The following is a 17220-nucleotide window of genomic DNA, read 5'->3' on the forward strand; positions in this document are numbered from 1 at the left end:
CCAAATTGATTGATACTAGTGTCAAATCCTTAGTTTTCGCGGTCACTGAAATGAATGGTGAAACTTCCACAGGTGTTGACTTCCAAATACAGCCCCCATGCGAAGAATGGGTATATTAATCTAGTATTACAATAAATGGACTGCTTGGATGCCAAGAACTAGTACAGATAAGTACCATCCACTTCTATGAATAGGTATTTTTTAAAAGGATTTTTGTAAACACTAAGTTATAAAACAATGAACTACATACAGTAGTTATGGTTTTGGTTCCCAACATAAAAGAAATATGGATTGTTCATGAGATATTGAACTTCAACTTTCACTCCTGGAAAATTTCAATTTTGGAGTTAGGCCACTTGGCATCAAAGCAGTTCACTGTAAGATAAATACATTCCGCACATTAGTAACCTAGTTGTTCAGGGGCCTTCGATTTCCATCCTCTCAAATGAAAGCTGAATGATTGCTTGATACATGCTGACTATATAGGAGAAATAGTGTATTAAGTTTTCGAGCTTTGGTGCGTATCCGTATTTACACTCTGATATAACTTTAAGTTCACACTCAAATCGAGCTAATTGTTTAATGCATTTCGAAAGCATTTGTTTTTATGCAGCTCATTAAGGAAAATCTATTTCATAATCGTAACATTTATGTACTAAGAAACTATGAACGTAAAGTGGACTCGACCTAGCCCCGTGGCCGCTGTGACTCAGTGGCACAGCTCTCACCCTTGGTGTGTGAGGACTCTGATTCTGTGTGTGTGTGTGAACTCCGCGGCTAGTGTATGCGTACAGAGTCGGAAGCGGTATGTATTGTTTATACTACTTACAACGTTACCCCCCACATAAAATATAAATTCACCCTTTCTCCCTTCTCTTTTTCGAATACAATGAATCGAATCTTTTGCTGAAGAACGATGCTAAAAGAAAATTGAAACATCTGTGTCTAAACTTTCTTTGAAGCGCAGTCTTTTGTATTTGTAAGGTTTTGCGAGTGTTTTCGAGATAGCCAAATTTTTACCATGGACTCCTGCTGCGAACTGACCGTGAGTAAACACCCGATCTCGCTGTGCTCAATTTCTCTCGCACACGTGAAATGGGTTTGTTGTTTCCAAAACAAATAGGAAGTTACCTTGTGCTTTTGCATTTCTGCACGCACACATGTACCATTGTTGTTTTAATGATCAGAAGAAATATCAAAACCATCCGATATATATGATACAAAACAGCTAACAGAGGGAGGCAAAGATAAAAGTAGGCCTATACCAAGTTTTCCGCGTGGTACCATTATGGAGAATAAATATTTGATAAACTCACGTAGATGCGCTTAAACCTATTCCATCTGTCCTTATAATTTTTCTGGTCTCATCAATTTCTCAGGAGAATACGTACAACATATGTCCAAATTCCATATATACTCTTTCTAAACTAATGAGTAAACTCATTAAGAACACCAACTGATATCAATAAACAGGAAAGAAAACAATACTTTATACTTCTATCATTTGGTACACATCTCTATGAAGCACAGCTTGTTTCTTTTTGAAATAGCTCCTTCGTGTCACAGCTGTGGTTAGTTTTGTTTTGTGTTAGGATGAAAGAGAGAAATGCAACATTTGCTTCGAGGTGAAGTTATATATATTATTAAGATGAGCGGTGATAAGCGAGGTTTAACAAAGAGTGCCTTTCGGATGCACAATTTAACGGGTAGTTGCAGTCCGTGTTGAGAATCGAACCAAAGCTATGTAAGACATGTTAATATTGAGCTCTTTTGTGGTAAAAGTGAACTTCAGAAACACACAAAAGACTTGAAACATCAAGCTAATGTAAAGCAATTGAAAAATAGCCTACCTATCGCTGCATCTTTTCTGTGGCTAGAAACATGCAGTGTGTAGCAACAAGAATCGTGTTAAGGACTTTTTTTTCGAACATAACATTCCCTTCCACACCATAAAAGACAATATAATGTTTGTTAAAAGAAAGTGCACATAATATTTTTAAATTTTGTTTGTGATCCTATCATGCATAATTATAAATAATGCCTTTCATACTACGAGAATGAGTTCAACTATACGTCATGGCCTCTCTAAAGCGGGGCCGCGGTGGCTCAGTGGTAGATCGTTCACCTCTGGTGCTTGGGGACCCTGGTTCGATCCCAGCTCGCACCAAGTGAACATTGTGGTGGACAAACACCGTGTGCGTGGGTTTCCTCGGGGTTCTTCCGTTCCTCCCACTTTCTTCATTCCACGATTTCACTAATTTCTCATCATCACCCCTCTCCATTAGCCTAACCGGCATAACCGTGGGACGTAAAACTCAAAGATTTCACTTCATTTTTTCCCTCGAAAGCGATATCTTTCAAAATTATTTATTGTTAGATATTGTAAATTTACGGTATCTATTTTAGTGGACGGGAAATTTTGCATCTAATCGGATAATTTCATGGCTTCTAACAGGAATTCGCAGTTACGAAATTTGCATCACTGGCTTTTGAAAGGATGCCTAGAAAAAATATTACTAGAAAATAACTGAAAACACAAAATGGATTTGATAGCCAAATTCACGTCATCTTGGTGCGTCATCATTTTTCTTTAAATATTTGTATTTAGTATTAGATTAGAGTTTAGTGTCCCTTTCAGCATCAAGGCTATATGAGACGTGAACTTACAAATTAACGTGGGTTCAGAACCACAGGAGTTCCCATCGGAAATCGAACCTAGGTCTCCCGCACCAAAGACGCGCACGCTAATCATATGGACAAGGGTGTTCGATATTTAGTAATGTGTACATAAAGTTGTGAAATTGCGCTTGTATAATGGAATGTAATTCCTTCTACTGACATAAACCTTCACAATACTTAGCTGGACAAAGTATCTTTAAAAAGAAAATGTCACTCTTTATGTTTCAGTTCCTGGTTCGACTGAAGGATGGAACAAATTGCAATGAGCGTTTTTGGATCCTACTTTGTGTAGTTGATTCATCATAAACTTGGTATTTGATACGGATATGAACTATTACGCTTATTTGGTGTTTATTTCTAAATAATAAGTCCTAATACAATTTCATAAAGTTGTAATTCTTCTTTAGTTTGTATCACTTTACACAATGACAAATCCAAAAGGTGTGTTGTATCGGTGCAGTACCAGTTTTCCACGTTTTTCAAAATGTTCCAAAACCCAAAGAATAATCTTTAATTTCTGATACTTTAGTCGTCACAAATTACAATTTTATAATGTAGTCAATGTTTATAATTACTGGGCAGTTGGGCGTTTAAACTAATGACATCATAATAAAGTCAAAACCCTAATTTTGAGTTGAATTGATTCTGATTTTAACGTCCCGTTCAGCAGCGAGGCTATGTGAGACGTGGACCTACTGATTAACGTGGAATCCGAACCTCATGAACTCCCACCGGGAATCAAGCCCAGGTTTCCCACGCCAAAGGCAAGTATGCTAACCGTTAGCCACGAATGAGCTCCACCATAATTTTAGTGGGCGATAAGAAATATCTCGCCAGTGCTTTTACAATAAATAAAATTTTATAAGTATTAGAGAATAGTGGTAAGAGATTTTATAATAGCTCTTTTATTTATGAGATATGAGAATTTTGAAAAAAACAACAACTAAAGAATAGGTTGTCGGAACCACAAAAGACTCGTAAAATAAACTTTCTTATAAATACATACGCACCTTACTCACCTTTTATAATTGCTATGCTTACGTTCTCCATAAAAACAGAAATTCTCTTTTAGTGATACTTTACACAAGATCATGAAGTGGGTTCAAATTTAATTAAAGGCAAAATACAATACAATAATCCACAAATATTGCCTCAAGTGAGTTTAAAGATTTCTAAACACTAGTGCGAAACCGGGCTCTGCCGTTGCGATCGATTTACAGGTTTTGAGACGAAAGTAAGAAGGGTCTTACGCACACAGTAAGTAAAAACAATTAATATGCCGGTAACTTTCCCCCAAATGGGTGTATCTTAAAACTAATCTCACCATTATTTTTCTAATTAAATTCTAGCCCGAAATTATGTATCATATTACCCTATTCCCATTTTGAAAACTTGACCTTAATTCAAAATGGCGGATTTCAAGATGGCTGCCATCAAGGTCATATCTACCATACGACTTCCTCCCAGGACTTATATGTATCCACATGGTTTTTCTTCACTTTTCTTCATTAACGCTCCGTTTACAAAGGGTAGTAAGGGACTTCTGTGGTAATCTCTAATAACCACATCACAACTCTTAAAAGTTATTTAAAAAAAAATAGAAAACATGCACCATGGCAAAAATTTGTCATCACAAGTAATGATGCATACATGCCTTCTATCAGCAAAAGAAGTTTCATTGAAATTGGAGCCGGACATCTGAGTGATGTCCCTTGTGGGATGTGATTGAACGTGACGTCAGAACACATCGCCCCCCTTCCCGGAATTTACGGGAATTAGGTGACTGAGTGAGCACATGTGGTGCCAGCTCTCTCCAGCGACCTATCAAGGATCACTGCGTGTATGCCAAGACGTGTCGCCGTTTTTATCCATGCCAAAAGTCGACATACTGACAATTAGGTAGGTAGTCATGATGGTCTGGCTGATGTGTGCGTATATTTTAACTCGTACATTTTGTCTCGACTCGAATTTCGATACGTCTCGATTCGAATTCGAGTCGAGTCGAGACAGAGACTGTCGAGTCGAGACACGAGTCGAGACAGAAACATATTTTCGAGTCGAGACACGAGTCGAGACAACATTTTCTCGAGACGAGTCGAGACAGGCTTAAATCTCGACTCGACTCGACTCGAATGCATCCCTAGCAATGCCCGTAGCTATAAGAATCCTTCCAAAAGTTAGGAAGTTGAGACAAAGATAGGTGTTTTGAACACTTAAAAGTTGGACTATGATGAAGAGTTATAGACAAAGGTTTGTTGGTACGCATAAATAGCGGACTAGTTGTAACATCTCAGTCTTTTTTGAGTATATGGTTTAGTCTATGCGCCTTCGGCGCTGGAGAGCCCGGTTCGAATCTCAGCAGCGAGAACTCGTGTGGTTGGGATCCCACGTTAAGCTGTAAATCCACGTGACATAGCTTCGGTGCTGAAAGGAGCACTAAACTCTAATCCAACCAACGTAACTTAATTGTTTCTGGTATTGGATATTGTATAAAATTACTTCTGTAAAAATATTTATTATCTCTGTAATCAAAGAAAATTTAAACACACGTAAAAGGATCTATTCTTCCAAACTTCATATTATCGAAATGCTAGCGCTACTGTAAGTAGTATTAGTTTGCAGAATCTTTTCCAGCAGGCCTCGTATTAACCCAAATTAGCATGTTGTTGGATTTCTCTTCTAATGAAATTAAGCCTTTCACTTGTTTGTAGTGTACAGACAGTTGTTATATATCAAAATTTGACGATATATTGCAAGTATCTGAGGCGTTTCGTATTTGTTCTTAACGTCTTGGTTTAATACTAGCCGGAACAAACTCGGATTTACATAGTCTGCTCCCTCCCCTCAAAATTGTCCAAACATAAGTTAACATCATTCGTGCTATATTAAAATATCCAGGTTGTATTGGTCATCGATATTCAACTAATAGGAATAACCTATCACTCGCTTTTGCTGAGTGTTGACCTAAGATTTAATTTGTTCTGATATTTCAGCAGAAAGCAAGTGGAGAATTATGACTATAATGTAAATTTTCATATATCTTAGCTTTCAGTGTAAATTTTCACCGGGTGTCCCTGTTTCTTCGTCTAAAAATCTGGAAACCCTAATCTAATCAATATATTGAATTGGCTCGTTTCGTTCGTGAGTAATTTGACTGGGCATAAACTGCTTCCAGTTCTATGTCTCATAGTTTTCCATGTAGCACACTTTTCCATGTCAGTATCATGTATAGTGAAACTTCTATAGAGCGAGAGCTAAAATTTCCAGTTAAAATCTATCATCTCTATAGAGATGGGCTTCTTGTAGAAGGTACACTGATTTACCAATTCAAACCAGGAAGTAAAGCTTAAATAAAGGAAGCTGCAATTAAATTATGAGGGTATTTTCAGAAGTTTTAGACCTGACACTGTAATAACGCGCCATGGCATATAGTACCACATATGGAAGAAATAATGTATCAATTTCAACTATCTGCTGCAGTTCGTTTGAGGCAGTCATTTGAATTAGCCGCTGTGTGCTGAGTTTGCATTCTACATAATAACGCTCCATTCCACAGGGTTGTTTTTGCCAAGGCTCCAGCAAAATACTGTGACTTCGAAAAGATTTAACTCTCCCCCTACAGTCTAGATTTAGTACTGTGGCTTGGGCAACAACAGCCTTGTTGACGGGAGCATTGCAGTGTGCAAGCTCAATATACAGCGATTGATTCAAATTATCACCTCCAACGAACTGACGCTGCTGGACGGTTGAAACTGATATTTCTTTCACAGATGGCACTATATACCATGAACAGCTTATTACCAGTGGCGCGATATTTCAATGTCAGGGCGGGAACTTTTGGAAACGCTCTCGTATATCTTACTAGCTGTAAACACCCGTCGTATTTGAGTCTAAATTCAGAATTTGGGTAAAAAGGGTAAGGACCTATCGTTGCCGACTCTTAATTTAGTCAGAATCTTTATCGTCATAATTTAGTGTTCTACCATTATTGGCAGGTTACTTGCCGCAACTGAGAAGCTTCCATGCTCCACGATCTTCTGCTAACCTCTTCGTCTTCACGTATGATTTTTCTGTTGTGGTATCATCCATTAATTGTAGTCACCATCACCCTCTCCCTCTTTTTCCTACCACCATACCCTCTAGCATGTCCCTCATGATATAGTTCCTTCTTAGCCAATGTTTCAGCCAGTTTTTCTTCCTCTTCTTAATATTTCAAATTGTTCTTTTCTCTCCCCAAAATTTCTAACTCCCTCTCATTCGTGTTCTGCTCGACTCAGCTAATTCTCATCATTCTTCTCCATCTATAAGTAATCAGAATCCTTCCGCGACAAGAGATAGGCCTATGCACGAAAGATGTGATATAACAAGGTTTAAACCATTTTTATTATTGGATAATATTGTGTAATGACTTGCGTGTCTTTAAACGTTTTGTCTTCTTCCAAAATATTGATATTTTAATAATGTGATCATTTTGTGCCATTTTGAACATCGTCCATGCCAAAATCTTATTATTATTTTTTTTAATAAAAAATCTTAAATGGGCTGCACACGTTCCAATTTTGGACCATTATTGAAGTTGCAGCTTTTATTTTATGGTTGATCTTAAACTGACATTACGATCACATTTTTCGTCACAAATATTATTTCTACAAGAAGAAACACGAATTATTATTGTAATATTTTGGAAGTTTTGTGAAGTGTGTTCCACGAACTTCTCGATTTTGTTCTTTAGTTTTATTAGTATTTTGAAAAAATAAAAAATAAAATGCTAGTGAAAGAAAAAGAGCCATGTCTAAAGGTGTTCTCTCAGCTGCTTTACACAACACCCAATTGTTATGAATCACAGCAAGAAGTGCAATGCAAGTCCTCCCCAGTGGTTTGGACAGTTGCCATGTACTTTCGACTACCTCCTTCCTTCACTGCCAGCATTTTCAGGAAGTTTTTATATGCCCTAACTGAATTTACATCATATGATCCAACATGCAGATGTGTGGATATGTTTCCCAACTTCCTTAAGCTCTAAAGCGATGACCTTTTGGTTTATATGTCAGCTGCGCACAATTCAGTCTATTGACTTTTTTTTTTCTTTCTTTAAGGAAAGGATTGCTTATTATAGTCCATATGTGCTCAGATCCCAACGTATTCACTTTTAACATTAGTAGATATTGAAGTCATTTTAAACCAATTTTCGTTAATATTACCTTCGTATATGCTGCACAGCCTCAGAAATTAAAAAATCGTAACACGCTCCATGTCATTAATACACTCCCCCCTAAGATTATACCTTTTAATTTGCACACAAACAAAATCATCATTTTCACACGAAGGTCAAAATATTAATCAACTGATGACAATAGCAAGAGACTAATTCTTCGTACCGGTAGCAACATTTGAATCATTCCAATCTTCATGTGGACGCTTATGCATTTTTGACAGTTTTACTGCCGATAATAAAAGTTGGTTTGTTTTGTAATTTTACTACATATTACTCTTCGACATTCTCCGTATATTTCTTATAATCTCCCCGTCTCTACACATATTTTCCATACTAGTAACATAATGACGCCTATCTTATTAAGCAACTGTAATTGAATATATTATATTGTAGAGTCCTGCATTGCGCAACTTTCGTACTTGCTGCTATTATCAAACTGCGATAATTACGTAACACTTTATGAAATAATTCTGACATATTTAAGGGACTAAGGTCCTTGGACGACAGAACCCTCAGACAACTATATTTTAAAATATTGCTTATTCCAGTATCACACGACAAAAAGAAGCAACTTCTATTGTGAAATTACAATGTTTTTGAAGTCTGCGTAAGGAAAGGATGATAAAGAGGGCGAGCCAGGAGATATTTGGTCTAGGAATTAATTCGTGCGGTTGGTACGCACACATTGAAGCTGTAGTACAAACACAAAATACATAAATACCTTAAGAAAAATATTGTACATCGCTAGCCACCACTTTCGCCCATCTGTCAGGCAATGTACGGATTCCGTGGCGAAAGAAGTCCTCATCCTTGGAAGCGATCCAGTCAGAGACTCATGTTTCGATATCTTCTGAAGAAGTAAACCGCTGTCCAATCAAATCGTTGTTCATGCAATCGAACAAGTAGTAGTCCGAAGGAGCAACGTCTGGTGAATACGGCGGGTGGGGTAAAACTTCCCATCCGACATTTTCTAAATAGGTTTTGACCGGTTTTGCGACATGTGGGCGAGCGTTATCATGTTGAACAATAAGTTTATCATGTCTGTTCTCCCATTCTGGTCGTGTTCTGGCCAGAGCTTGCTTCAAACGCATTAATTGTCGTCGATAACGTTCTCCATTCATAGTTTCACCCGGTTGCAGCAGCTCATAGTACACCACACCTTTCATATCCCACCATATGCACAGCATAACCTTTGCACAGTGAATATCTCGTTTTGGTTGTGATGGACCTGGTTCACCTGGTTTCACCCAGGCCTTTTTTCGTTTAGGGTTCTCGTAATGGATCCACTTCTCATCACCCGTAATAATTCGATGCAGAAACCCCTTTCTGCTCTGTCGTTGAAGCAGCAATTCGCAAATGGTTTTTCGTCTTTCAACGTCTCTGTCTTTCAATTCATGTGGAACCCAATGTGACATCTTTTGAATCATTCCCATGGCTTTCAAGCGTTTGGAGACTGTTGTTTGATCAACGCCTAATGCTGCTGCAAGTTGTTCCTGCGTTTGACACGAATCCTGCTCGAGCAATGCTGTCAATTCTTCGTCTTGAAATTTTTTTGGCTGTCCAGCTCGCTCTTGGTCTGCCAAGCCGAAATCACCACTTCTAAACTGTGCAAACCACTTCTGACGCGTTCGCTCAGCTAGAGCATGGTCACCATACACTTCCACCAAAATACGATGAATTTCAGTCGCACTTTTCTGCATGTTAAAGTAATGCAGCAGGACACCCCGCAAAAACACTTTATCAGGCACAAATTGCGCCATGTTCACTTAACTACAAACTGGTGTTGTTGACGCTTTAATCCACTGCCCTATACTACGAACGATACGCGATGACAGGGGTTTGCAACACATGTGTGGATACACGGAACTGTGTGACGCTCCGTTCGTTGCGCCATCTCTTGTCCACCCGCACGAATTAATTCCTAGACCAAATAAGTGTAGAGAAGTGTTGAGAAAGAAGGCGAGGCGAGTAATAAGTACAGAGAAATGTTGAGAGAGAAAGCAGGGCGAATGATAAGTTTAGAAAAGCGTTGAGAGAGATTAAGGCGATGCGAGAGAGAATTGTTGGAAGAGAATAAGGAGATGCAAAGATAACTGTAGAGTAGTGATGTCAACCGGCTCGGCTCGATTAGAATGAGCCATTGGGTCGGTTCGGCTCGACTCATGTGAGCCATCGGCTCGAGCCGGCCCGGTTGGAATGAGCCATAGGCTCCGCTCGGCTCAGGTGAGCCATCAGCTCGGTTGGGCGAGGTGTTGGCTCGGCTCACTTCTCGGTTCGGCTCGGTGGTCACTGAGCCGTGAGCCGAGACGCTCGAGCCGTTGACAACACTACTGTAGAGAAGGTTGAGGAAGAAAACAAGATGGTGGGTAATAAGTATAAAGAAGTGTTGAGAGAAAAGGCAAAGGGTGGAGATAAGTAGAGGAAACCGTTGAAAGACAAGGCAAGATGAGAGATAAGTGCAGAGAAGTGTTGAAGAAAAGAACGCGAGGCACGAGATGAGTGTAGAGAATTGTTGGGACAGGAGACGGCGAGGTAGGAAACAAATGTAAGGAAGTATTGAGGATGAAGGCTAGGCGAGAGGTAATTGTAGAAAGATTGACAGTGCAAATAATCATGGATATATAAGTAATGTATGTGGAGAGAGACTGTCGGCGTTTTAATTTATCTATCATCACTGCTTTACTAACATGATGTCGCTATATGTATTACTTATGTCTCTGTGGTTTTATGAGAATCGTAGAAGCAAACTAACTGTTTGTTTGTTTTTGAAATTTAGTGTTGTCCTTCAGCAGACGTAAACCTACAGATTAAGGTGGAATCCGAAGCACCATAATGGCTCAAGTTTCAGTGTTCTTCCACCAAGAATCGAATCCGGGACCGTGTACACACAAAGGCGCACGCTCTAGTCATTAGACCAACGGGAAAGGGAACAAGCAAACTAATATCCGAGATCATCGAGTTCAAGATTGTGCTATATCTTGGTGTTGAGATTATGCTCTGAATTATATCTTAAGAATTGGTTATAATGTTCAGATAATTAATTTATTAAGTCTAGCGACTAGATAGAAAATACGTCTATTTGGGTATGTTTCGTTTATTAATAATGTGTTGTTTCTTTCTAGGTTCTGTTATCATGGGGTTAGGTTCAATTATTTTCATCGTTCCCCATTTCATCGCTGAACCTCATTCGGGTGGCGTAGGAGCTAACAACGCTACCTCGGACAACATTTGTCGCGGTGTGTCCGTCAGGGGACAGGCTCAGGATATGGGCCTTGAGCGACTATCCTCAGGTGAGTCATTTGTTCATTGATTTGGTTTCATACACCGTAACATCTTTTTTACACTTGCGTATTATATTAGGTAGGTATAATTGAAATGTCCTACAGACATGTCCTTATTTTCAGACCAAATAATGAAAACTGTTCGGTTAGTCAAAGTAGTCTCTGGTTGCAGCTACACATTTTTGCTATCGCTCAGCCAACGATTGGATTCCATAACGAGACAAGTATGAAGTCTACAACGCAAAGAAGTAATCGTCTGAATTGCACAAACATCTTTCCGATGAGCCGCTTCCACGGTGTTCTTGAAGAACTCGTCAAATCCTGCTGTTGGTCGGTGGCCGCTTCGAGGCAACATATTTCACAAACCAACAGTGTATGCTACGTGCGTTCATCACTTCTGACGTAAATGTACTGTTGATGTTTTTCGTGGCTGGATGTGCATATTGTCCCAGTTTGAATTAGCAAAAGGGAAATCACTCACAATTGTGTGTTCTCCATGATCTACTGCCACATGACTCTCTTCAACAACACACAGTTTCCTTCTGAACACAAGCAGTTGCAGAGGGGGTCGTACGCTTCACCTCTGTCCATCCATTGCGAGCTTCCAAGTAGTACAAGGTAACCAAAAAAGATCTTACCGTTTTTGACCTCCCATTAACCATGTTCTCTCACACAGAGAGAAAACGAAATGACGCACGTGCCTGCCAAGCAATCGAGAGTTATCTGACCATCGACCTTCAGTAATACAGGTAGGTTACGCATATACACTAATCGTAGCTCGTTCAGTGTCGAAAAGAAATGGAGATATCGAAGCAACTTGTTCGTGTGTTTGTTGCATGACTTTAAAGTGGCCCTCTTCGCTACCGTATCAAGTCGCTGCATATGCCAGGCATTTGGAGAGAGTGCCGTGAAAGAACGCACCGCCAGGCATTGGTTCCAGAAATTATGTTCGGGAGACGGGAGCCTTTCAAATGAACTTCGCAGTGGACGACCACATGTCTTCCATGACGAGGCTTTGAAAGCAGCCATCGAGGATGATAGTAGTCTAACGTGTGATAAACTTGGAGAAAGGTTCCATGGTTCTGGAACAGTATGTGCATGGGATAAGAAAACCATACAATCAAGGGCGCCGATCCTGGGGGGGGGGATGGCGGGTGAGCCCATGTATCTTTTATGAATATGTATTTTTGTGTATACTTTTTATTGTTATATGAATATGCAATATTTGGCATGATTTGAATTCGTCTTAAAATCCTCATATATGCCTTCTTAGACCCTTGTCTGCAACCCACATCTGAATGCTCTTCCCCCCAAAGTTACAGAGAAATCGGCGCCCTTGCATACAAAGTAAGCAAGTGGGTACCCCACACATTGTAGGCAGTCAACAAGGAACCATAAGTGACGGCCTGTTTGTCCGTGCTTACTTGGCACCTGAACACACCCATTTTTGATCGCTTGCTCACTGATAACGAAAAATGGGTCCCCTGTGACACTATCAAGATACCAGACATTGGTTGTTGCTACGTGACCCTGTTCATCACACCTCAAGACAACTTTTGCAGCCACAAAAGGTTATGCTCTCTGTATGGTGGAATTGTCGCCAAGTGGTGCATTACTAGCTCCTTCCACCGGGTCAGACAATCACTACTGACCTCTACTCTCAGCAGTTGCAAAGGGTGCGGTAAAAGGAGCCGGCATTGGTGAATCGCAAAGGTGTGTTTTTCTGCATAACAATGCCAAGCCACATGTGTGCGGAAGACCCTTCAGCAACTTGGCTAAGAGACAGTGTGCTATGTACCATATTCACCTTACCTTACGCCAACAGATTGCCACCTGTTTCATTCTCTCGACAGCCACCTCCGTGGGAGATCCTTTGGAAATGAGGGAGATGTATGGAACGCACTCATGGACGTCTTTGGATTCACGACCATTTAATTTTATCACCAGGTGTTGTGCAGCTACAGGAACGTTGGCAAATGTTTTTGGATGCTGATGGAGATTACTTCGAAACCTAAAGATACGTACTGTTCACTGTATTACTATTTGTTTATCACTGCTTTAGAATGGCAAGAACTTCTACGATTACCTTGTAGTACCGCACTAGACATAAAAACGAATATTTCAATCACACCAGCCCAATATAAACTCACTCATTCAACTATAAACGCAATTACATTTATTTACAGAATGAATGTATACTGTACGGTATACATATTTAATTATTTACAAGCTTTTCCGTAACTTGCAATGGTCTGATTTTGTTTTCAAATCTTGTAATTTTGTGTTAATAACTTATTTCCTGACGTCATATAACGATGAACCTTGCCATAGCGACATAAGTTGGTTAACAATATTCCATTTTTAACTTTTCGAAACTTAACAGTTCTTTTCAAAATAGCCTTACAATATTCATATTTGATATCATGACGTACCAATAGAAGTGTGCAAAGCGGTCTACCACTGAGTCTCCTTATACAAAAGTTAAGGGTTAGCTCCCTTGGCTAAGCGGTTAGCGTACGCGCCTTTCGCGTAAGAGACCTAGGTTCGATTTCCAACGGAGAGCTCATGTCGTTCGGATTCCACGTTAATCAGTAGACCCACGTCTCATATAGCCTCGCTGCTGAACAGGACGTTAAACTCAAAATCAACTCAACACATCTCTTGCTTGATTTTTTGAAGATCACATGCATACAATCAGAAATTGTTCTTTCGTAAAGCAGAATTATTTAGTAACGTTCACATGTTCGAACAAAATTTCACATTTTTTTATAACATTAAAAAACAAAATAAAATAAATATTTTAAAAACATACTTTCTTTTAAAAAGTAACAAAGGAAATAAATCGTACTAAAAGGTAAAAGCTAATGATGTTTTCAAAAAATACTTTTAAAAAAAAATCTGTTTATGCATGACTAAAAGGAAAAGCATGGAGAGCGTTATGAATTCATACATTCTTCAATTCTCATGTAAAATCAAGTGATTACATGAGTACTTCCCGTAGTTTTCTTTTTAGTCATACATAAATATTTTTTTTTTTTAAAAAAAGGAATTTTCTTGAAAATAGGATTATCTTCTATTTGTTAGTACGATTTGTTTTATTATGTTCGATAATCTTTTAAAAAGGGAGCATGATTTTAGATTATTATTATTATTATTTATTATTATTATTATTATTATTATTATTATTATTATTATTATTATTTACGTATACAGGATGGGCACAAAGTGACATTCCCCAAAACAAGTAAAAGAAATAATCGAGCTATCAACAAGCATATTTTGGTACGTGTTTTGTGAAGAGTTGTTTACTAAGAAGTGTCGAGTAATACAGGGTCGAGATAAATCGCAAATTAACAAAGGAACAACATATTTTCATGTTAGAAGCTTGGTGGAAAGACAACACAGACACAAATATGGTGGCAACAGGCTCCAGAGGAAGATTTCTCGGTTTGAAACCACCATCATGTCAAACTATGAAGAACCTGAACGAACAATTCGAGGCTACTACGACCATGAAGTGTACGAAATGAAGGAAACACTGAACTTGTTGCTCCTTATTTTATTATTTTTTTTTTTTTTCTAGCCCGAAGAAGTTTACCAGAAGAGCGCACCTGACCTGAGAATGGTGTGTACCTCTTTAAGGAATACGTTAAACGATTTGAAGATGAAACCTTATCTGCCAAAGCTTCTGCACGCGTTGCATAAATGTGATCCGGATCATCGACGTGTTTAATTCTGTGAATGGTTTCTCATTCGGAACGAGGCTGACAGAGACTTTCTAGAAACGAATTTTGTGGACAGGTGAGACCTCATCATAGATGAACAGTCGCGTAAACAGACACAATTACCTTTATTGGAGTGATAACAGTCCGAACGAAATGGTGACAGAGTAGTTAAATGTTCCTGATGTCACTGTTTGAGGTGGTATTTGAAGTGGTGAGGTCATAGGACCATTCTTTCTTGAAGCAAATGTTACCAGTGACACATACCTTCAGATGCTGCAGGAACTTGTCGTTCCAGAACTTAAAAATAACCCTTGTTATAAAGACATTCAGTTTACCTGGCAACACGGTGGAGCATCACCTTACTTTGGTGTTGTTGCAAGAGATTTCTTGGATCAACATTTCGATGGATGGATTGCTTGTCGTAGTATGTCAAATTGAGCTCCCTATTTATGTGATATCATACCATGCGACTTCTCCATACAGGATTTGTCAGAGGCGGAGCGTCGTAACTATATTCAGCGACCCATAACAGACGTTTTTCTTCTTATTCATGAAGACTTTTGCCATTCCTATCCTCGGTTTTATTTCCCATTCACATTTCAGAATTTCACTAATATTATTTAGGGTAATCATTTCCAGTTGGCCGATGTATGACGTAGAAGCATTTTTTTTATAATCTGAGAAAATCAGAGAAGAGAATAACGTAAGGAATAGAATAAACAAGCGTTGACAGTGTACGCGTACTCGTGGTTCCACAAGTTAGTTTGTGTGCAAATCCTTCTACTACCCTATCATTGCGTGTCAGCTCCTACCCTCCTCACTGAGAAGGCGAGAAGCAAACTGTAACATAAATGAGCATTAGTTCGAAATGACTTATCTATATGCTTGAAGTTTCCTACTTATTTTATTTTCTCCCTTTCAGCTTTTAAGGATTCGAATTGATTTTAAAGTTGGTTTAAAGGGACAAGTTTTGCCGATAGATGGCACTACAGTCTTCGTATCTCTCCCATGTAGTTTTTACCTTTCACGAAAATTTAAAATTTCTCTTACAAATTTTAACCTAGAGACTTGAAATTTTTAGAAAAGGAACTCCATAACCTATTGAAGAGAACAATCCGTGCCGATTTTTTATTTAGAATTTTCTTCATTGTTGAAATGGCTTGATTGTTGAAATGGATACCCAAACCTTTAACAATGGAGCTGTTTCAACAGTGAAGAAAATTTTAAATAAAAAATCGGCACGAATTGTTCCCTTTAGCAGGTTATGAAGTTCCTTCTCTAAAAATTTGAAGTCTCTAGGTTGAAATTTATAAGAGAAATTGTAAATTTTCTTGAAAGGTAAAAAATACATGGGAGAGATACGAAGACTATAGCGACATCTATCGGCATAACTTGTTCCTTTACACTAACCTTAAACCAGACAACGGAAGTTGGCCATGACTGAACAGCTTGTTACCTGGCTGTTTTCCTCATCTCAGTCTTAGCACTATTTGAAAAATGAAATGTATGAATTGAAGAACTACAAAAAAAGGAGAGTACAGGTGTCCTGACTTGGTTACAAACGAATTTTATTTCATGATAGATGAATTATATGATGTTTTCTTTATGTATATGTGTGTGCAATGTAAGCACTTCCTCAATATATATATCTTGTATGTTCGGTTTGCTTCTGAAGAATATGGAAGCAATATCCTGATGTAGCGACGAATATCGTAAAAACAGCAATGACAGAAGTAAATATACATTTTTCCCTTTTCTAGAACGAATACACATGTGTTTTATATCTCAAAGCGAGTGGAATCTTTTTCTTTTATGAAATTTTTTTTTCTCTGTTTTTGATGCAGGTTTATCGTCACCGCCTTTATCGCCGAACAACCATTATCCGCGAGGAGACAACTGTATTCAGGGCTCCCCCTCCACGGCGGGACCTGTGTTGTTATTCCTAGTGGCACAGCTGTTACTGGGGTGTGGAGGCTCCCCTCTCTTCACTTTGGGCACCACATACATCGACGATCATGTCAGGCCAGAAAGTGCTTCCCTATATATTGGTAAGTACCCGAAACAGGGTTGGCAATTCTTTATATTATTATTATTTTTTTATATAGGAAATACAAATGTACCTATGTTTATCTTAGCTCGTTAACGCTAAAGAGAAAAGTTCTGGAGACATTGTAACAAAACTTTCTATGAATATACAAAACACTGTTTTTCCACCTTACATTTATTTAGGATTATATCTTTCACCATTCTTGAGATACGTGTGCGTCTTCGACACTAGAGACCAGGGTTCGATTCCCGGCGGGAGCTCATGTGGATTGGA

General features: G+C 38.7%; 1 protein-coding gene across 1 annotated transcript in view; it reads left to right on the forward strand.

Annotated features, from left to right (window-relative positions):
* Positions 1 to 17220, forward strand: part of Oatp30B (Organic anion transporting polypeptide 30B) — a 414497-nt gene that overhangs the window by 310282 nt on the left and 86995 nt on the right. Inside the window, exons 6-7 of the mRNA XM_081755739.1 lie at positions 11017 to 11184; positions 16745 to 16948. Coding sequence (XP_081611865.1) covers positions 11017 to 11184; positions 16745 to 16948 — 372 coding nt within the window. The remainder of the gene's footprint in view (positions 1 to 11016; positions 11185 to 16744; positions 16949 to 17220) is intronic.

Source organism: Thermobia domestica, chromosome 4 (genome assembly GCF_964235325.1).
Source record: "Thermobia domestica chromosome 4, izTheDome1.hap1.1, whole genome shotgun sequence".
Classification (NCBI taxonomy): domain Eukaryota; kingdom Metazoa; phylum Arthropoda; class Insecta; order Zygentoma; family Lepismatidae; genus Thermobia; species Thermobia domestica.